General features: G+C 36.1%; 1 protein-coding gene across 1 annotated transcript in view; it reads left to right on the top strand.

Moving 5' to 3' along the window:
- The window catches only part of LOC150100023 (26S proteasome regulatory subunit 8), a 137,202-nt gene that overhangs the window by 75,913 nt on the left and 38,089 nt on the right, over nucleotides 1–23,200 (top strand). Inside the window, exon 7 of the mRNA XM_090403142.1 lies at nucleotides 10,941–11,104. Within this exon, the coding sequence (XP_090259268.1) occupies nucleotides 10,941–11,104 (164 nt within the window). The remainder of the gene's footprint in view (nucleotides 1–10,940; nucleotides 11,105–23,200) is intronic.

Below are 23,200 nucleotides of genomic sequence, written 5' to 3'. Positions count from 1 at the left end.
AGTTAGATTAAAGGCTCTAATTAATTTATACTAATCACACATATTAAATTGCAATAACACTAATACAATCAATTCAATATAAATTCATAGGTAATCATCATGCCATTCTGATATACGTGGCCATGAGTTAACACAATAATACACTTTATACATTAAATTCAGCGTGATCAGATATCTACTCAGCCTCATGGGCAAACAAATCTTAACGCTATCTCCGGCCTATGCTGAAATGTAGACTATTCTTACAGTCCCTTAAGGTTTAGTCCAATACAAATGTTCTCACAGGGAATTCACTCTCTTCTATAACTGGAAATAGGAATTCAAAGAACTACATTACCATCTCTGTCCTTAAATTCTTAAATTTCTTCCTGCCTTGTCTGGTCATCAAGGCCTTCAATATAGACTTTTAAGAGGACATTTTCCATTGATCTGAGCGAGGAAAATTTCAGCGAGAAAACTGGGAGGTGGCATGATAATGTCGTCTTGAACGGACGGCATCAATTTGGTTCCTCCGTTGCACGACAATGCACAGCTATCCTAGAGCATGGACATAGCTTGGCCCATTACAAACGCTACAACAGACGAACCGAATGCCTTCCACGACTGGCCAGGAACTTCCCCGACGACGAGCTCGACCACTGTCCGAGAGATCAGGAACCAGGAATCCAGGAAAAAAAGATCTGGAATCGTCTTTGCAAGGCCTTTTTGTTTAATTTTTTCCTCTTGGCAATTCTCGATCTTCGCGATGCGCGCCAACGCAGTCACATATGCTAACATCAATCTCCTTAGCTCCCTCTATTTCAGTCGCATGTGTGCCTGCTTTCCTTTCCTGGAAGACTCTTAGGTTTCCTTTTCCAGTACTTCTCTCCCTCCCTTCTTTTGCATAATGCAGGATGGCAAAAGTGACCCTTGAACCCTGACTCATAGGCCTTGCTAATTTAGTACTAGAGACTGGTTTTTTTCACAGCTTACATGGATCTCTATATCTGGTCCACACTTAATACAGATTACATATAAAAGCTTATTATACAAATTTATGTAATTCCTAAATTTTAATTGTTTTGCACTTGTAAACAGCTTACACTTATCCTATTGCCAACGTTCCATATTCTCTGCCTAAGTTGTATTAAAGTTGTGACCTGAATAATTTACATTAAACATTTCTTAGCCCTTTCAGGACACAACACTGTTAATGCTATTATGAAGAGGTTTAGGGAGACAGGTACCTTTTTCTCCTGATAGAAAAGGAAAATGTGGGCAGTAAAGGAAAACTGCACTTACTCAAGATCATTTACTAGTTAGGAAAAGCAAAATGAACCCAAGATTGTCTACTGTAGACTTAAATAGAAACGTCAACTAGTTGAATTAATATTTCCGACATGATAGTCCATCAAAGATTGTTGGAAGTAGGGAGGACTGCCCACAGATCAAAAAAAATAAACAACTTTTGGCAAAGGCTATACAGAAAAAGAGGCTCCATAAAGATTGGACTGTTCAGAAGAGGAGGGTCATATTCTCAGATGAAGAGCCATTTCTTTGTCCAAGGAGAGCGAGTACCCTATGTTTGCAAATCTCTGACTGAGAACACTTCTCCTACCCACCTTCAACAAGCTCCTAAACAACCAGCTAAAAAGATGTTCTGGGGGCGGGTTACATACGGTCTGGGATCACTTGTGCCTGTTGACAGTATGATGAAAAGTGATCAATATCTTCCAACAGAATATTGCTCCATGCACATTTCACAAAATTGACAAGAGTTCCACAAAAATTACAACATTCATTTACTTCAGTGGCCAGGTACTCTCCTGACATTAACCCAATAGAAAATTTGTGGCCCATAGGGAAAAAGAGACCTTAGAAAATTAAATTGTGATACAAAGGATAACTCAATACTTTCCATTATAAAAGTCTGGTTTTGAGATGCAGAAATAAAAAAAATGTGTTCTACACTGTAGAGTCCATGCCTAAGCAAATTAATGAATTAATTAAGGCACATATAAATTATTAGGTAAAGTTGGAATTTAATTTTTTTACTTATTTTCATGCAAAATTAAAATTTTTCTTTAAAATGTGGATGTTCAGATTAATTTGTTCACTACTGTGTATAAAAAAAAATATATATATATATATATATAATCTTTAAAAAATTATATATAAATTTATATGAAGCATTATGGAATAGGACCATTGCTGTGGAATCAGTTTTCTTCAGAATGTGCCAATTTACTTCTCACCAACCTTTTACTTACTGTTGTGAGGTTCACTGGATGATCCAGTTTTTCTCTTACACAACATGTCAGCACACATACAGGGTGTTCGGGATAAATTTGACAGTTTCGTAAGGAAAAAGAAAATCTTCTTTGTATCTATTAAATTTAATGAATTGACAAAAAAACATTACAGGCAGAGTTAATTACAATACTATCAACAAGATTTACTCAAAATAACCACCATTAGCATCGATCACAGCTTCAATTCTGCTTCGGAACCTCGAACAAGCTGATGCTACAGTCTCCCTGGGAAGGGCCGCAAAAACTGTTTTAATTTTATCCATTAACTGGGCTTTTGTATTACTGGAAGTGCGATTGGTGTCTTTTTCAACTGCGCCCCATACAAAATAATCCATGGGGTTAAGGTCTGGGCAGTTTGGAGGCCAAACATTTGGACTGGTGAAGTCGTAGAAATTTTCAGACAACCATTTTTGACTTTTCCCAGAGGTGTGGCAAGGGGCCGAATCCTGCTGCCATACATACGGCCTACCATTGGCTACCCTTGTTATCCAGGGCTTGACTACAGTTAGCAACTCCACGAACAAAGCCCGAATTCCAATGCCAGGGTTCTTCAACACCTGTTCCTGCAGATTTGCGAGGAATTCTGCTGTACGAACGCAATCAGATCGTCTGCTAGGGATCTTTCTTCTTGCTACATCCTCGTAGTCACCATTGCAAGTCTCTAGTTCATGCCTGGTTGTTTTTACTGTATTCAGGGAGCATTGGGCAGCAGTCGTAATATCCTTATTTTGATGGCGGGCACGAATCATCATGATACAAGTTATTCTCTTCCATGATTCAGGTGGGTTCCAGCTATCCATCCTTTCTGACATCTTGTATATGAATGAAGAAGGGTCCAAACTTTTAAATGAAGAGAAGTGTGTGTTAATACATGTAACTTACGGAAAAATATAATTAATTATAAATATGTCAAATTTATCCCGAACATCCTGTACATGGTGTGTTTTAGTCAGGTCATTTTTATTGACAAAACAATTCAAACTGGAAACTGGTATTAATAGTTCTACTCTAGCTGAATGAAGTTTGCTATTTAAGATCTCTTGAAATTTGCTGAATCTTTTTAGCAGTGGTCAATTTGATTATTTATAAGGGCATAATTAAATAAGACTTTTTTTGTTTGTTCTTCTCTTTCCCCATGCGAATTTATGCACATCTTTGTAGAGTATGGTGTTAACAGTGACTAGAACAGAAAAAAATCCAGCAGATATTTGCCATTATAATTAGCTTTTCTCTAAATTTTTGCTCAACATTTCTATATGTCTATTATTCATTTCGTGTTCTAATGTTTAAATAACAAAACCCTACTTTTTCTTTATGTTAACTGCTCCCTTTTAATGCAAAATATTCCTGTTTCTTCCCTATTAGAACCTTTTGATTAACCATAAATACAAAAAAGTCTCGTCTGATTTCTCACCGACATTTGCTCATATCACTCTACATGAAATTACCAGCCATTTAAGAATTTTGTTTTGGACTTAATGTTAAATACCATAGCTACTCCTTTTCCTGGTCACTGTTGCCAAAATATATAATGTGTTATAGTTATCAGCATCAGTATCATCAACATGATACTTCTCTACTTCTGCGATTGCCAATATTAAGTTTGGTTGAAAATTTTCACCTCTGAACAATTTCAAACAAACTTGCATTCATACAGATATGCTACTGTTCAGTGATTTTCATTTTTGAACTAGGCCTGGATTTTATTACAACTGCTTGATTGGAAAAACAATTGTAATGGTAATTTTTTTTTTTTTTTTTTTTTTATAATTCCTCTCGTGAAAATTGTAAACCATATTTTACATTTAGTACTGTCAGTGAGCCAGTAGTATAATCCAATTCCTCTACTCCAGAAACCAACATGTTACTTTATCAATCCACTTCCAGCATACATCAAGCAAGATGATAGTCTCACATTGGCAGATGAAAATTATCCGGTACCTAAACACTTTCACAAACATCCATGCTATAGTGGAATCACTGTTAAAATTTTTTTGTTTCAGTTGGACCATTGCAATAGCAAAATTAGACAAAACTTATATCTCCTAATAGATTGTTCTCTATATGAGGAGGGGTATCCAAAAATAACCAGAATTATTTTTAAAAAAATTTTTTTTAAGTTTATTATACCATATGTTGAATTGGTGTCGAGGCTAGTAGGTGAAAAGTCGTACTGTCAGAGAGCTCCTGAAAGATTTGTGATTTTTGTTGATTTATTAAGTGTTTTCTTATATTTAATTGTGTATATTAGTATATTATTGTAGTTTTATTAGTGTAGTTATTGTACTAAAGTGTTTTTATTACTCTTAAAAATGGCGCTAAAAACTCGTTGTAACAAGGCAGTGACGAAAGCTAAAGTTGCTACTGTGGAGAGCATTTGTCCTGAACAAAAACACTGCTGCAGTGATGATAATAATTTATCTGAGGATACACTGACATTAGAAATAGCTCGGTTTAAAGAAATTATTAGGAAATCCACCAGAGAATTGGAAAACGTGGAAAAACGTTTGTTTAAACTTCGACAGGATAAGAAAAAGGATGAGAACAAGAACAAGCAGGAAAATACTGAATTTGGTAATCAAAATATTAATAACAACAAGGTAAGTCAGTTAATATCCAAGAAAAAAGAGGTAATATGGTATGGTGACTCAATTTTAAAATTTGCGCTTGCCAAGGGAGTCACCACTTCTAGTTTCCGGGGAGCGAAAATTAAAAATATGACAAACGTAATTGAAAACCAAAAAAGAAATCTAAAGGAAATGGTAGTGCTGGTAGGTACTAATAATTTAAGTGGTGACAAACATAGTAAATAAAAATTGTAGGATTACTACCTAGATATGATAGTACTGAGTTAAGAAGGGCAATGATAGCAAATGATTTCACATGCAGGCTATGTAGAAGATATGGATGTGAGTTTTTAGACGTGTGGGGTGTGTTTGATGGCAGAAAAGATTTGTATAAGAATGATGGCCTGCACTTAAATTCATTTGGCATCAGAAGCCTGGAGAAATTACTTCTTGGTATGAGACTTAATGCAGAGAGTCAGGGAAACTAGAACATCAAGGGAGGAATGGGAAAAATGTGTGTGAAAGTTCAGCGATGGTATACAAACGTGATAAAGATATAAATGCCTTTGAACATGGTTATGTATGTGGCGTAGGAGTGGAAAAATATGTTTTGGGTTCGGACCTTTTAAGTATGTCTGGGGAGGGAAAAGAGAAAATTCTAGAACAAAACCAAATACATTGCATATCTAATTATAAGAATAGGCTAGGTCATAATTTATTATGTCTATACACAAATGCCAGGAGCATTAGAAACAAAGGGGTTGAGTTTGTTGCTTTATTGAATACGATGTGGCCTAAGATTGTTGGCATTAGTGAAACCTAGCTATCAGAATCAGATATGGTAAGTGGGATTGAGTGTAACGGATATACTATTTTTTGGAATGATTGAAGAGAGAGAGGAGAGGAGGAGGAGTGCTACTAATGATATCAGATGACTTAAGTCCAGTTAGGGTAGAAATACAAGAAAACAATGGTAATAATATCCCATGTAGCGATGAGTTTGAGTCTATTTGATGTGAAGTGTAGGTTAACAGAATGAAATATATGGTGGAGTGTTGCTACAGACCTGGCAGCTTAGTTGTAGGGGACGAAGAAATGCATCACCAATTTAGCCTTATGGGTACAAAGCGAATGATCATTATGAGTGACTTTAATTTTCCAAACATTGATTGGGTAGAAGAGAAATCTCATGATCAGAAAGAACAGGAATTTATTGAATTGTTGTGGGATAACTTTCTCAAGCAGCATGTGAAAGAAGGAACTCAAGGGTCAAGTGTTGGATTTGATCATAGCGTCAGAAGGGGTCTCTGTCAAGAATATAGCTATTTTACCACCAATTAGTGACAGTGATCATGCTGTTCTTTCTTGGGAAGTATCTACTTGTATTGAAACTCCGATTAAATCAGGCTACATGCTGAATTACAAAGCTGGAAATTATGATCAACTTAGAAGAATATTATCTTTGGTCCCATGGTATTAGTTACTGAATGGAAAAAATGTCAGCAATGCATGGGAATCTTTGAAAAAGTGCTTGAATGAGGCAGTATCTGAATGTATCCCTAGTATTCGAAGAGTAAATAGGTTGAGTGTGAAATGGATGTGCAGCCTTATTAAGCTAGAAATCCACAAGAAGAAAATGATGTGGAAAGAGTATCATGAGAATAAGAGTGAGAGGAGTTATGAAATATATAAAACTCAGGCCAGAAAAGTAAAAGTGTTGTGAGAAAAGCTAAAACAGAGTATGAAAAGAAATTGGCCATGCAAGCTAAAGACAATCCAAAAGAAATTTATCGTTATGCTGCAAGCAAAAGAAAGAATGAATGTGAAAGAGTAACTTTATTGAATACAGATGGTACAGGTACATGAGTGTCGGAAGCTAAGGAGATTGTTCAGTTAATAAGTGTTCACTTTGCTAAGATATATCAACCAGGTGTATGTAGTATGGTGCACAGTGCTACTGCTACGTTGGATGAAGGGTTAGAGGTTCATGAAAATGAGGTTGAAGAGCTTTTGCATAATCTGGATAAGAATTTGTCAATAGGGACAGATGGAATATCTGCCTGTTTGTTAAAGGAATGTTCAGCTGAATTGGCTATGCCTTTCACACATTTGTATAACTTGAGTCTCATCTCAGGAATGATACCACAGGAATGGAAGGAATATAATATAGTTCCACTGCACAAGGGTGGTGCAAAAACTGATGTGTCTAACTACCAACCTATTAGTATTTCTGGTGTGGTAGTGAAGATTTTAGAGAAGTTAGTAAAAACTTGCATACAGAAATGGATAGACAATCATTCTATACTCCGCAGGGAACAGCATGGGTTTACTGAAGGAAGGTCATGTTTTATAACAATGTTATGGCCAAGTTGGAAAAAGGAAATAGATACACTATGATAATGTTGGATTTTTTTAAGGCATTTGATAAGATACCACCCGATAGGCAGTTGTGTAAACTGGAGAATATGGGATTGTAACATAATCTATTGACTTGGATTAGGGGATGGTTAACAGACATATCAAAAAGTGGTATACAGTGGGTGTGAATCTGCCAGATTTAAAAGGTAACTAGTGGTGTACCTCAGGGTTCAGTCCTTGGGCCATTATTGTTTAATCTATACATTAATGACTTCAAGCAGGATCTATCATCAGATTTGCAATTGTTTGCTGATGATGCGAAGTTAGGCAGGGCAATCAGAGATGCTACTGATTTTAAGCAATTACAAAATGATTTGAATAGACTGGAAATCTGGGCAAACGAAAATGGCTGTCAGTTTAATGTTAGTAAGTGTAAAGTTATGCACTTTGGTGTGATTAGAGATCCAGCGGCATATTATATTAGCAGGGTTATGCTACAAGAAACTGAAGAGGCAAGGGATCTTGGTGTATTGGTGAATAAGAATTTAAAGTTCAAAGGTCACAATGACAATGAAAATAGGTAGAATTGTTGAAAATGTCAACTGTGTTGTGAACGGGGAACCTGTGGAACAAGTAAAACATTTCAGCTACTTAGGCACGATTTTTAGTGAAGATGGTAAATTAAACATGGAAATAGACAACAGAATCAACAAAGCTGGCATGATAGGAAGTCAATTGAATAAATTCATATGGAATAAGAGAGAAATTAGTCGGAACACTAAATTAGCTGTATACAAGACAGTGTTCAAACCAGTTTTAACTTATGGATCTGAGAGCTGGGTCAGAAGTAAAACACTTGACCAAAGGCTAGAGACTGCAGATATGAGAGTCCTGAGAAAGATTAGGAATCCAAGCAGATGGCATCAATGGCAATATCATATTAAAAAGGAGGATATTAGGAAAGAACTTGACATTGTCAGCATCCTGGAATGAGTTAGCAGAGCTAATCTCAGGTGGTATGGTCACTTAAACAGAATGGGCGAGGAAAGATTAGCAAAACAAGTGTTCTCTGCCAGGTTGTCAGGAAAACGACCCAGAAGAAGAAGACCAAGATATAGGTGGATTGATATGGTACAAAGTGCCTTAGACGATAGAAATATAAGATCTGATAATGTTGGAGTCTTGACTAGTAACAGACTGATTTGGAGGAAAATTGTAGATAGGAAGTTAGTAATGATGTAAATTTTTCATATAGTACTATCATATCCTGCACACCCCTTGAGGGTACATGTCAGGAATTTGATGATAATGAGGTCCTATTGCAAAAGTTGCAAATACAACTCAGAGGATAATTTCTATGCTGAAGCGAACCTTGATAAATAAGGATAAGGAAGTAATTTTGCCTCTTTATAAGGCTTTGATAATACCACACTTGGATTACTGTGCACAGATTTGGTTTCAAGGGGATAAAGAAGCTGTGGAATGGGTGCAAAGAAGAGTTACAAAGATTATATCAGGATTATGGGATTTAGATTATGAGGACAGATTGTGAGTATGGGGATTACAGACTCTGGTTAACAGGAGAAAGAGGGGTGATATGATAGAGGTCTATAAACTTTTGAATAGGTGTTATAGCATTTCAAAGTATGAAATTTTTTGTTATATGGAAGGCAGGGAGAGAACATGGGGGAGCATCCATGGAAGTTAAGGTTGTTCTCAGTCAAGAAAGCCGTAAGAGCTAGGTTTTTCTCTCAGAGAGCAGTGAGTAGAATAATTTGTCCTTAGGGGTAGTGAGTGCATCTAGTGTAAATGAATTTAAGGGAAGGTATGATAGTTGGGTTGGGTAATTTACACCTCCCTCGATGAGTCCTTGACTCCCTGGAGGTCTCAGATAATAATATTAGTCTCCTTCAAAGTACTCTCAATGTGAGTCAATGCACTTGTTCCAATGTTTTTTCCACTGCTGGAAAATTTTGGGAACTGTTCAACTGGAATACTGTTTATGGCCTTTAGTGACTTTTCTTTCACTTCATCCACATCAACGAATCGCTGCTCTGCTCTTTCATGGTTTTCTTTATTTGTGGGAATAAAGTCATGTAGAGAGAGAGAGAGAGAGAGAAATTGGGTGAGTAAGGAGGATGAGGAACAACTGCCATGTTATTTTTCATCAAGAACTGTTGGGCAGACAAGGTCATTTGCAAATACAGGTATCCCTTGTTTAACGCAGCGAAATTGATTGCGACAATCCCTTGATATACATGGCAAGACTTTTAACTAACGCACCTTTAAATTTACCACCAAAAACATGAAAGCCTTGAAATGTCAGCATGATGACATCATTCCTCCCATGCAGCAGTGCTGGAGAGTTATTTTGCTTGTTATCGTAGAATTCATTCTGATAAGAAAAAAACTAAAACTGTTCAAACGACCCTTGATAATTTTTTTTTTTTTTTTTGATAAAAAAATTGCAGTAACTAATGTAGGTTCAAGCATTTATTAAACATTTATTTTGCATTTATTTTTTATCTTTCCTAAAAGAGTACCATATAAAACTAATCATTAATATAGTAATTGATCATGGACAAATTGTAATTTTTACCCTTGATTATTATATTTGATTAATGAGATTTTGATATAAGTGGTAACATCGAGGGATTAATTAATTGTGTTAATCAAGGGATACCTGTGTTCTGTTATCATTCAATGGCATGAACTCCACAACAAATTTGTCTTTTCAGAAACTTGCTCAATGGTCTTTTGATGATCTTTATTGATTGGCTGGCAAACCTTTTCGATGTTTTTACCATTTCTGCTTGTCAAAATTCGGCCAGATTGTGGTTGGTCTTCAACTTACATGTCCCTATTTTTGAAATGGGAAAACCACTTGTAGACCTGCGTTTTACCTAAAGCATCGTCCTTTAAAGGCTTGCCAAAGCATAACAATAGTTTCAGCTGCAGTTTTACCCTAAAGAAAACAAAATTTCATGCACACCCTCTGTTCCTTGTTGTCGGCCATCACAGAATCATCACTTCACAATTGCAAAATATGTGTTTCGTCTACATTTTTCATAATTGGTCTTATAGTAAACATTGCTATGTTTATAGAGTCAGCTATATCATCTTGATATTCTTATGTCTGACTGCCTCAACACTTGCAATGTTTTATATCCAGGAACTGCTTTTTCTTTACATCTTTGATTTTTCACTTTCACTATTTTTTTTTTAAACATTATGGCTCAAAAAAAAATTTTTTTTAACAATTTAAACACTATTGTGTATGCTATTTAATAATTGAACATATTATGTATTTTGTAACAAGGGCATTGAATTACTAAGGGAGTTGGTACATTCACTATTATTGCTTGAAGTTGAAAAATTCAGGGAATTATGTACTGTTATCTAGTGTTGTCGCTTGAAGGCAGCAAAATCAGGTAATTACCATTTCACCTGACATTTGTAAAAAGAGTACTATAATGGTAATGTTAGCCAGACAGGGTCTTACTTGTACATATTCGCTAAACAAGATGAAATTGGCACTCTCATTTCTAGACTTTTTTTCTATTCATAGTAAGAGTTTTCGAATTCAAAGAAAGTGTTATCTAGACAGTGTTTGAAAAGGTCAATATTTTTAAAAGTTAATTTTTTTTAAATTGATAATATTCATTTTTAAAAATGCATAGCACTTAGAAAAAATTAATCTTTTTATTATACAAAAATTTTTTAGGGTGTTTTACTCTATGGCCCACCAGGTACAGGAAAGACTTTGCTGGCTAGAGCTGTTGCCCATCATACTGATTGCACCTTTATTCGTGTATCAGGATCAGAACTTGTACAGAAGTTTATTGGTGAAGGTTCTAGAATGGTCAGAGAACTTTTTGTTATGGCTAGGTGAGTAAAAATATGTGCTACTAGAAATGCATTTTGGCATTTAATGTCTTAAATTTAATGCCTTAAAATGAATTTATATTTCAGCGAGTTATTTCATAGAAAGATGATTTTGATTTATCTATCTATATATATAAAATTTGTGTGTGTGTGTGTTTAGTATATAAAGAAAGATCTGCAACCAGTTTGTACTCTTAGCAATGACCTATGGTAGTGAAACCTGGAGCCTGACTTAAAAAAACAGCTAGAGAAACTGAAAAAACAAAGCATGAAAAGAGTCATTTTGGGAATAACATAGATTAAAAGAATAATAATTGAATGAAGAAGCAAACAGAGGTAATGGACATTGCATCAGTAATAAAAAAGCAACAAGTGGTGCTGGAAAAACAAGTAGACCAGCAGTAAAATGTTATAGGCATTTATGGTGGAGAGATGCACATGATCGGCCAAAAATGGAAGAAGTATGTAAAGGCATTCATTCAGTAGTGGACTGAAAAAAGCTGTTGTTGATATATAGTAGATCAGTTTAATGCTCGTGTGAAATTGGTGATTTCTCTCTGTTTTATTGAGTTTTTCCTTAGAATAATTAGTTTTTTATATGTAGTATATTACTGCTGATATTCATTTATTTATAATAATTGGTATATTTCTTGATATCTTGTTAGAATACTGATATTAAACTAGTACAATAAAATGGCACCAAAAACTGCACAAAAATGATAGAGTATTAACAAAGAAGAATACGAATGAAACCGTATAAGTTTCATTATTATGCCAGAATTATGCCACTTGAGAAACTAATGAGGATATCAAGAATGAATTAATTTTGGAAATATCTAGACTAAAACAAATTATTAGATGAATGATGGGGAACGGGAAAAAGTCGAGATACAATTAGAAAGGCATTAGGACATTTAATACTAATAAAAAAAAACGAATCAGATAAAATATTCAGTATTGAGAGTCAGGTAGTTAAAATTGGTTATAAAAAAAGGAATATTATATGGTATGGAGACTCATTTATAAAACGTAATTCATGACTGTGTTATTGCTTTACGTTTTCTGTTTACTAAAATCAGAAGTGAGAGTGAAGAGCAAGAAAATAAAAATAGTGTATTACCTAGATATGATAGAATCTCCTATAGAATTAAGATGAATGGCCATGGTAGCAGACAATTCAATGCATAAACTGTATGGAAAGAATGGTTTGGAGTTTTTGGTTGTGTGAAGTGAGTTTGACTGAAGAATAGATTTATATAAGAGAGGCGGCCAACACTTATGTAAATAATATACAAATATGTCTGGATAAGTGAAACATTAGATATGAACAGAATCTGAAATTTATCTAATTGGATCATACAGACTACAGAGGAGAGTTTAAAAAAAAAGGGGGGGGGGCATGGAGGGAACATATTATATCTATATGCAAATACCAGGAGTATCAGGAACAAAGAGGTTGAGTTTATTGTTGTGTTAAATACATTGTAACCTCATATTATTGGTATTAGTGAGACCTAGCTCTCAGAATAAGATATACTAACTGGTTTTGAGTGTAAAGGGCACAGTATTTTTAGTAAGGATAGACAAAATATGAGAGGATTGTGTAAGTATTGATGCTGATGATATTGGATGATTTGAGTCTAATTAGAGAAGAAACCTATGTTTGCAATATTGGTAATAGTTTTTCATGTTTTAAATCTCTTTGGAGGTGTCACATAATAATAATAATAGATGCTAAACAATTAATCACAATATGTGACTAATTATCCAAACATTGATTGAGTAGCAGTAAAATGTCATGAGAAGAATGAAGCCAAATTTATTGAGCTGGCAGAAGGAATGGACTCAAGGTCAAAGAGGGGTTACATCTGATTCTAGTGTCAGAGGGTGTATCAGTGAAAGATTTTACTATTCTACCTCTGGTTGGTCACACTGATCATGTGCACTAACCGGAGAAGAGACAGCATATAGATGTTCCATTCAGAAAAGGCTACATGCTGAACTACAAAGCAGGAAATTATTACCAACTGAGGAGAATACAAGGTTTGATTCTGTGATATTAGTTCCTAGATGGGAAGCATTTAAAAAACATCTAAATGATGAGATATTGAAACATATTCCTAGAGTTTGAAGAATAAACAGGATGGAAGTGAAGCAGATGTGCAGTCTTATCATCATCATCATCATCATCATCAAATTCCTGACATGTACCCTCAAGGGGTGTACAGGATATGACAGTACTACATGAAAAAATTACATCATTACTAACTTCCTATCTACAATTTTCCTCCAAATCAGTCTGTTACTTGTCAAGACTCCAACATTATCAGATCTTATATTTCTATCGTCTAAGGCACTTTGTACCGTATCAATCCACCTATATCTTGGTCTTCCTCTGGGTCGTTTTCCTGCCAACCTGGCAGAGAACACTTGTTTTGCTAATCTTTCCTCTCCCATTCTATTTAAGTGACCATACCATCTGAGATTAGCTCTGCTAACGCATTCCTGGATGCTGACAATGTCAAGTTCTTTCCTAATATCCTCATTTTTAATATGATATTGCCATTGATGCCATCTGTTCACGCCTCTAATCTTTCTCAGGACTCTCATATCTGCAGTCTCTAGTCTTTGGTCAAGTGTTTTACTTCTGACCCAGCTCTCAGATCCATAAGTTAAAATTGGTTTGAACACAGTCTTGTATACAGCTAATTTAGTGTTCCGACTAATTTCTTTCTTATTCCATATGAATTTATTCAATTGACTTCCCACGATACCAGCTTTGCTGATTCTGTTGTCTATTTCTATATTTAGTTTACCATCTTCAGTAAAAATTGTGCCTAAGTAGCTGAAATGTTTTACTTGTTCCACAGGTTCTCCATTCACAACACAGTTGACATTTTCAATGATTCTGCCTATTTTCATTGTCTTTGTCTTTTTATTGCTGACCTTCATACCATATCTATTACAACAGCTATTCAATTTAGTCAGAGAATCTTGCAGACTTGTAGCGGATTTATTTAGAAGTATAACATCATCCGCATAAAGCAAAGAGCTGACATTAACATCTCCAATTTTGATATCAGGTTTAATACCACATTCCTTCATAATGTGATCCATATAGATAATGAATAACAGAGGGGATAATGTACATCCTTGTCTCACACCAGATTTAACATTAAACCATCTTCCTGTACTTCCTTCAATTCTAACTGCTGACTCACAACTCAAATAAAGACTAAGTATTGCTTGATATAATGCCCCATTGACACCATATAACTGCAGCGTATTGAATAGCTTCTCTCTTGGCACCTTGTCATATGCCTTTTCCAAATCGACAAAACTTAAATACAGAACTTTGTTATATTCCCATGCTTTCTCGACTATTTGTCGTAAAGTGAAGATCTGATCCTGACAGCCTCTATTTGGCCTGAATCCAGCTTGTTCTTCACCAAGCTTTTCTTCCACAATTCTTCTCAACCGTTTCTCAAGTATACTTGCATAGATCTTGCCAGGAACACTCAGTAGGGAAATACCTCTGTAATTCTCCCATTCAGTTTTATTTCCCTTTTTATATATGGGTACTATGAGAGCTCTACTCCAATCATCGGGAATTCGTCCCTCTGTCCAGGCTTTCTGAACTATGCAGTGCAGCCACTGTAAGACTCTTATACCACCATACTTCAGCATTTCTGGTCGAATATCATCTACTCCTGCTGCCTTTCCACATTTCAAGCCTTTGATGGCTTTTTCTACTTCAAGTATGGATATGTATTCCTGACTGCATGCCTGGTCAGTGTTTTTTATCACTGTGCTGTCATCACTGCTTGTTTCATTTAGCAGTTTTTCAAAGTAATTACTCCATACTTCAAGGATATCTTTTTCTCCTGTTTTCATTTCACCTTTATCATCTTTAATTCCTTTTACAGCACTCTTTCCTCCATTCCTAAGCTTCTTCAACAACCTCCAGAATATTTTGCCACCTTCTTGATATTTATTTTCTATATTCTTGCCAAAGTCCTCCCATGACTTTTGTATAGCTAGTTTTACACACTGTTTAGCTTTCTTACATTTGTCTCTGTATTCTGTAAGAGTAAAAGCTGACTTATTTGCCAGGAACTTTTGATATGCTTTCTTCTTTTCCTTCACTGCCTCTTTAACTTCCTGTGTCCACCAGGGAGTTCCGATTTTTTTATCCTTGCACACAACCTCACCACATGCCTCTCTGGCAGAATCAATCAATGTTTCCTTCAGAGTTTGCCACTGAATCTCCAAGGTTTGATTCCTGTTCTCAAACTCTTTCATTTTCTTTTCAATAATATTTCTGTATTTTAGTCTACAGTTTACATCTGAGAGCTGCTCAACTTTTATTCGCTTTAAAACTTTCTTACATGTTATTCTTTTCAATATGAAATTCAATTTTATCCTGCTCAAGACTAAATAGTGATCACTTCCAATTTCAAATCCTCTGTACACTCTGGTGTCCTGCACCAGGGAGAAAACATCACTATCAACAATAACATAGTCAATGAGACTTTTCTTATTCCTAGCCTCTTCTCTCCATGTGAATTTGTGCACATTTTTATGTTGGAACATGGTGTTAGTAATAACCAGTCCATGTCCTGAGCAGAAATCCAACAGATATTTGCCATTATTATTAGCTTTGCTCTTTTCTCCAAATTTTCCCAAAATATTTTTGTATGTCTCACAATCATTTCCTACTCTACTATTTAGATCCCCAACAAGGACCAACTTTTCCTTTTTCATTGTGTCAGTTGCTTTTTCTAAAGCCTCAAAAAATTCCTCCACTTCTACCTTAGTAGAACCTTCTGTGGGACCATAGGCACAAATAAGTCTCATTGTCCAGTTCCCCATTCTCATATTTGCCCACATTACTCTACTTGAGACTGACTGCCATTCAAGAAGATTAGCCTCGTATTGAAAAAGATGATGTGGAAGGAATATTGTCTGCATAGGATGCCATCAAATGTGAAAATGATGCAGGCCAGCAGAGTTACAAGTATGAAATGTTACGATTGTTACGATGCAATGAAAGAAAGAAAGAAAGAATACTTCCACTGGGTACAATATGTAGGCAGCAAATTAAGAAATTGTTCCACTAATCAGTGTCCATTCTGCTAAGAGCTATCAGCCTAGTATATACAACATGGAACTTGTTGCTATGTTGACAGTGGTTTAAAAAATTTGGGAAATTAGAATGAAATTTGACTTAGGAAACTAAAAATGAATACGAGAGGAAGGTACTAAAGCTGTTACCAAAACTGAATAAGAATTCTTGCAATAGGGTGAGAGGATATCAGCCCTATTTCAGCAGGGATGCTAAAAAAGTGTTTGACTGAGCTGGTTACACCTGTGATGACATGACTATAATTTGAGTGTCTCAGCACAGGGAAGACTCCAGGAGTAGAAAGAATGCATGATAGCCCAAGTGCACAAGCAGGGTGCAAAGACTGATGTATCTAACTATCAGCCTATCATTATCTCTGGAGTGGTGCTGAAAATGTTGGAAAAGAGTGGTGGTGGTAAAATTTTTGAAAAAGTTGGTAAAAGCTTGCATACAGAAATGAGTTGATAGGGAATCTGTACGTGCAGCCAACAGCATGGATTTACTAAGGGAAGGTCATGTTTAAGTAACTTGCTCACATTTTATGAGTTTGATACTTTGGACTTTGTTAAAGCCTTTTAGGATACAGCATGGAAGGTTATTGCATAAGTTGGAGGATATGGAATTGAATTATAAAATATTAGAATGAATAAGAGGATGGCTGACTGACAGATATCAAGAAATGGTATATGGGTGGTGTGAGTCTACAAGGTTTAATGTGACCAGTTGGTGTATCACAGGGACGGGACTCCTATTGTTATTCTTTATATTAATGATACTGTGAAGAATTTGGCAGGCTATTTGTTGATGATGGGTGAATAGGCAGGATAATCAGGAATTTTAGGTATGTGAAAATGGCTATAATTTTTTAATTGTTAGTAAATGTAAAGTCATATACTTTGGTATTATTAATATTACCTAATGTCATATTAATAATATGACATTAGATATCCAGTGTAATATTATATTGGTATTGTTATCATCACCATCATCAAATTCCTGATTTGTACCCTTAAGGGGTGTACAGGATATTATGAAAGTAGTACTGAAAAACTTACATCATTTGTAACTTCATATCTACAATTTTCCTCAATCAATCTGTTATCTGTCAAGACTTCAATTTATCAGATCTTATATTTCTGTATTCCAAGGCACTTTTTACTGTATTAATCCACCTATATCTTGGTCTTCTAGATCTTTTAGATGCCAACCTGGTAGAGAACAGTTGTTTTGCTAATCTTTCCTCTCCCATTCTCTTTAAGTGACCGTACCACCTGAGATTAGCTCTACTTACACATTCCTGAATACTAACAATGGTGATAATATATTCATTTTTGATGTAATACTGCCATTGATTCCATCTGTTCACGCCCCTAATCTTTCTCAGGACTCTCATATCTGTGGTCTTTGGTTAAGTGTTTTATTTCTAACCCAGCTCTCAGATCCACAAGTTAAAATTGGCTTCAACACTGTCTTGTATACAGCTAATTTAGTTTTTGAATAATTTCTCTCTTATTCCATATAAATTTATTCAGTTGACCTCCTACCGTACCAGCTTTGTTGATTCTGTTGTCTATTTCCATATTTAATTTACCATATTCATCAAAAATTGTGCCTAAATAGCTGAAATGTTTTATTTTTTCTATAGGTTCTCCATTCACAATACTGTTGATATTTTAAGTGCTTCTGTCTATTTTCATTATTGACCTTAATACCATATCTATTACAACAGTTATTCAATGTAGTATGAGAATCTTGCAGACTTGTAGCAGATTTATTTAGAAGTATAACACCATCCGCATAAAGCAAAGAGCTGAGATTAACATCTCCAATTTTAATATTAGGTTTTAATACCACTACATAATGTCATCCATATAGATAATGAATAACAGAGGGGATAATGTACATCCTTGACTGACACCAGATTTACCATTAAACCATCTTTTCCTTCAATTCTAACTGCTGACTTACAACCCAAATAAAGACTCAGTATTGCTTGATATAATGCCCCACTGACACCATACAGCTGTAGCGTTTCGAATAGCTTCTCTATTGGCACCTTTTCATATGCTTTTCCCAGATCTACAAAACTTAAATACAGATCTTTATATTCACATGACTTCTCTACTATTTGGCCTGAATCCAGCTTGTTCTTCACCAAGCTTTTCTTCCACAATCCTTCTCAACCGTTTCTCAAGTATATTTGCATAAATCTTACCAGAAACACTCAGTAGAGAAATACCCTTGTAATTCCTACATTCAGTTTTATTTCCTTTTTTTATAATGGGTACTATGACAGCTCTGCTCCAATCTGGAATTTATCCTCTGTCCAGGCCTTCTGAACTATGCAGTGCAGCCACTGTAAGAATTTTATACCTCCATACTTCAACATTTCTGGTTGAATATCATCTACTCCAGCTGCCTTTCCACATTTCAATCTTTTGATGGCTTTTTCTACTTCAAGCATGGATATGTATTCCTGATTGCATGCCTCTTGAGTGTTTTTTAACACTGTGCTGTCACTGATTGTTTCATTTAGCAATTTTTCGAAGTAATTACTCCATACGTCAAGGATATAGTTTTCTCCAGTTTTCATGTCACCTTTATCATCTCTAATTCCTTTTACAGCACTCTTTCCTCCATTTCTGAGCTTCTTCAACAACTTCCAGAATATCTTGCCACCTTATAATGAAGGTTTATTTTCTTGATCCTGAGAATTAATAATAATATTTTTGGTTTATAGATCAATTATTGATCAAATTTATTAACTTAACCAACTAGTTTTGCCAAACTTTAACTGTTGGCGTCTTCAGGGCACTTACATATAGGCTGAAACAATCTCACAATTATGTGTAACTATAAAATTGACAAGAATAACTAAAAAACTGACTAGAATAATTACAAATAAAATAGTATCTAACATGCGTGAAACACGTATTGCGTGTACAAGATTAGCTAGCTGTTGCTAAGGAACTTTCTGTAGTTTGTATTAAAGTTCATTTCTTTTGTTTTTAAAGATTTGATTAGGGTTTTCCATATTTCTGGGAGTATTAGGCCTTGATTTCTGTTAAGAAGCAGCCACAGTCCCCCGTTCTACTGTCCACCTTAACAGAAATCATGGCCTAATAATCGTCCTGCGATTGACAAGCGCAGGACTTTTGATTAACAATGCTTGATGTAGTCGCTCTAATTGTTCACAGTAGATGGCTGCTGTGATAGTCTTATCTTGTTCCATGAGTTCGTAATGAATAATTCCATGAATATCCCACCAAATGCACCCCTCCATATGGGGCACCTGTTCGTGGTGGAAGGGACCTCCCGGTGATGGTACTGGCCCTTTTCATTCTTCCTCTTTTTCTTTGCTTTTCTTCCCGTATTCTTTGCTCTACTTCTCTTGAGTCTTTTTCACTATCCTTTTTCCAGACCACCATCGCTGGGATCCAACGTTCTGCCGGCGTGTTTGCCGTGCAGTGCGACTCGTGGACATCCGGAAAGGGGGAGCCTGGTAGTCTTGCACTACTTTGGCCCCTGCTTCGGCAAGACGGGTGGTCCTGGATGGCCCAGCCAGGGTCAATGGTGTTCCAGTAAGTCTCTCACCCCATGGTCCGGGGTCGGGATACTAGACCTGCTGCAGTGCCGGTATAGCGTCCAGGGTAGCCCTGGCGTTCCACTCCTGAGCGCATTCTTTGCTTCCCGGGTAGTCAGCCTCCATGTGTGGCTCCGTGGTGGGTGGGGAGCTTTGGCGCCGAATTAAAATTCCTTAAAATATGAATTCTTCATCCTCAAATGTTTCAGGGACCCTAACAAAGTCCCAACGAAGTACTTATAATATAGACACAGCCTATGGAAACAGAAGTAAGAAACAAAAGATATCGGATACTAACAAAAATGTACCAATCTTTTTAATCATTCATGCAACAGGTGAAAAACCAATTGGGAAAATGTCACCCTTCTTTATCCAAAAAGGTTTAGAAGCACTGGCAGGATCTCCCAAAACTGTTAAGAAATTACATTCTGGTGATATCCTCGTGGAAACAATGTGCAAACAACATTCCGAGAAACTACTGAGAGCAACGACAATGGGTGGAATACAAATTGCAGTAACACCTCACGGAACACTCAACTCCAGTAGAGGAGTGATATAAGAATGAGATCTCCTTGAGGTTCCTAATGAGGAGATATGTTCAGAGCTTAAAGAACAAGGAGTTACAGGTGTGAGACGCATCCTGATACGCAGGGATGGTTGCCTGGTCCCAACCAAGAACATCATCCTTACTTTCGATACACCTAGACCTCAGACATCTGTAAAAGCAGGGTATCTCAGCTGTCCTGTTAGAATATATATCCTTAACCTGCTGAGATGCTTTAAATGTCAAAGATATGGACATGCCCAAACTGCCTGTCGTGGTTCTACTACCTGTGCTCAATGTGGTAGTAAAGAACATGAAAATAAATCTTGATGTGAAAAAAAAAAGCTAAATGTGTCAACTGTCAGGGAGATCATCCAGCATACTCTCGTGCATGTCAGAAATGGAAAGATAAAAAAGAGATACAAAAAATAAAAACAGAACAAAACATAACATATCAAGATGCAAAAAGAAAGCTAGCCACCATTACACCTGTTCTACAATCCTCTTATTCTGAAAAAGTAACAATTAAAAAAGTGCAAACAGCAACTCAAACATGTATGTCTATTCCACCATTTGATAATTTCACCATATCTGAACTTTACGATCGTAAGTGCTTCTCTGTTGAACACATTAATCACAAGACCTATGGCCTTACTCCAAAGACAACTTCAAAAATGGTCCCATTCATTGAAAACTCATCTGTCAAAAAAATTATGGTGGAGACTTCACTCAAAGATAAACCACCAGACACTCGCACAGAAAAAATGGATACCTCGATACCCACTGAAAGCAAATTAAGCATACCAACTGACCCTAACAAATTTGATGTTTTGAACACTCTACCAGAGGAAGAGATGGACATTGGCCGTCCATGCTTCCCAAAAACAGTGGATAAATATAAATCTGACAAAGGTAAGCCCTCAACCTCTCGAAAACCAGACAAGTCAATAAAATCAAAAGAATAGGAAAAATTTTACAATGGAGATGTCATGGGATCCACCAGAATATTGACGATATCAAGATGTTGTTGCAGAAACACAAACCTTTCTGTTTCTGTCTACAGGAAACTTACTTAGGAATTTCACTGTTGTACGTAAGGATAGAACTGGAGATGGTCCTGCTCATGGAGGAGTAGCTCTCCTAGTGGGCAGTCATACTCCTTTCCATCAGGTCCAACTTAATACTCCTCTAGAAGCGGTAGCGATTCGCTTCTCTGTGGGATTCCTTATTACAGTATGTTCAATTTATTTACCACCAAATGCTGAGCTAAATGAAATTGATCTTGATAACCTTATCTCGCAACTGCCTGAACCCATACTTTTGATGGATGACTTTAACGGTCACAATACTTGATTGGTGTCGAGGCTAGCTGGTGAACGGATGTGCTATCGGAGAGCTCCTGAGAGATTTGTGTTTTTTGTTGATTTATTGGTGTTTTGGATTCAATTTAATGGACTTAAGTGTTTAATTTTGGTATATTATTGGAGCTTTATTAGCGAGTGTACTAAAGTGTTTTATAACATAATCTATGTCGGGAAGTCGCCGCTAGATGAATTCGTAATGTGTAGTGTTCGTGCAAGCTCCAGATAAGTATCATTTTCAGTTATCGATACAAATTACTTAATATTGTGTAGTTTTGTTTTGTTTGCCTTGCGTATTTTAGTGCGTCTATTTTTGGTGTGTTATAAAGTATAATTTGACAAAACACGTTAGAGATAAGTATGGCACCTGTGCGAAGGAAAATGGTGGCCAGTAATGAAGGTTCGCCATCGTTATCAAAGAACGGTAGCATAAAAGAAATGAGTCAGTGTACTAGCTGTGAAATGTACGCTTTGCGGAGTGTGGTCGGAGTGTGGTTAGATGATAATAAAGGATTGAATGTGTGTAGAAAATGTAGGGAGAATGAGGAATTGAAGTGTATTTCGGATTGTGAGTGTGATATTTTTGTCAACCTTCAGAATGAAGGAAACAGGGATATGACAAGAAACGGCAGGGTTGTACATGAAAATTGTGAGAGTGTGAATGTAGAAAGTGTGAATGATAGTATAAATGGTTTCTCAGAGAACAAAAAAGATGAGATAGATGCATTGAGTGAGATCGCGTTGTTGAATAGTGCGATAGAAAGAGCAAAACAGCAGCTAGAGTGCATGAACAAAAGTAGACTGAATGAACCAACCAATAATAAAAGGTATGACAGGAAAAATAGACGTATGAATGTGAACATGAACAAAATGAAGGATAGAGTGCTGTATGGAGACTCGTTAGTACGAGGTGTGTTAGTAGAGGATTTGACAAAATCGTACCAACCTGGTGCGACCATAAAGGACGTAACTGCGTCTATTAGAGAGCAAAAGGAAAGGGTGAAAGAAATGATTGTTGTGGCAGGTACGAATGATTTGAAAGGAGATAAAATGGAAATGATAGAAGACCTGAATGAATTGTTTGAGGTAGCAAAAGAAAAGAGTGAGAGAGTTAGAATGATTAGTCTTTTGCCACGGTATGACAGTGAAATGTTTAAAAGGAGGGCTATAATTGCAAATGACTTTATGCGTGGGTTATGTATGACGAGTGGTGTGGAATTTGTGGATGTGTGGAGTGAGTTTGATGGGCGAAAGGATCTATATAAGATGGATGGCTTGCATTTGAATGGTTACGGTGTAAGAAGACTTGAGAAAGTGTTGCTGAATGTAGTGGATGTGCAAATTCAGGGAAACTAGATTTGTTAGGGGGGGGGGGAGTAGAGATACAGTCCTTATGGAGGCAGTTGAATGTAAGAACGAATATAATATGCTAGAGCAAATAAGGACAACAAATCTGAATGGGATAGTTAATATAAGGCATCAAGAT

Source organism: Typopeltis vanoorti, chromosome 13 (genome assembly GCF_054136105.1).
Source record: "Typopeltis vanoorti isolate ZY-2024b chromosome 13, IOZ_Tvanoo_1.0, whole genome shotgun sequence".
Taxonomy (NCBI): domain Eukaryota; kingdom Metazoa; phylum Arthropoda; class Arachnida; order Uropygi; family Thelyphonidae; genus Typopeltis; species Typopeltis vanoorti.
Note: the sequence above shows the minus strand (reverse complement) of the source record. Positions and strands in the feature narration are given on the sequence as shown.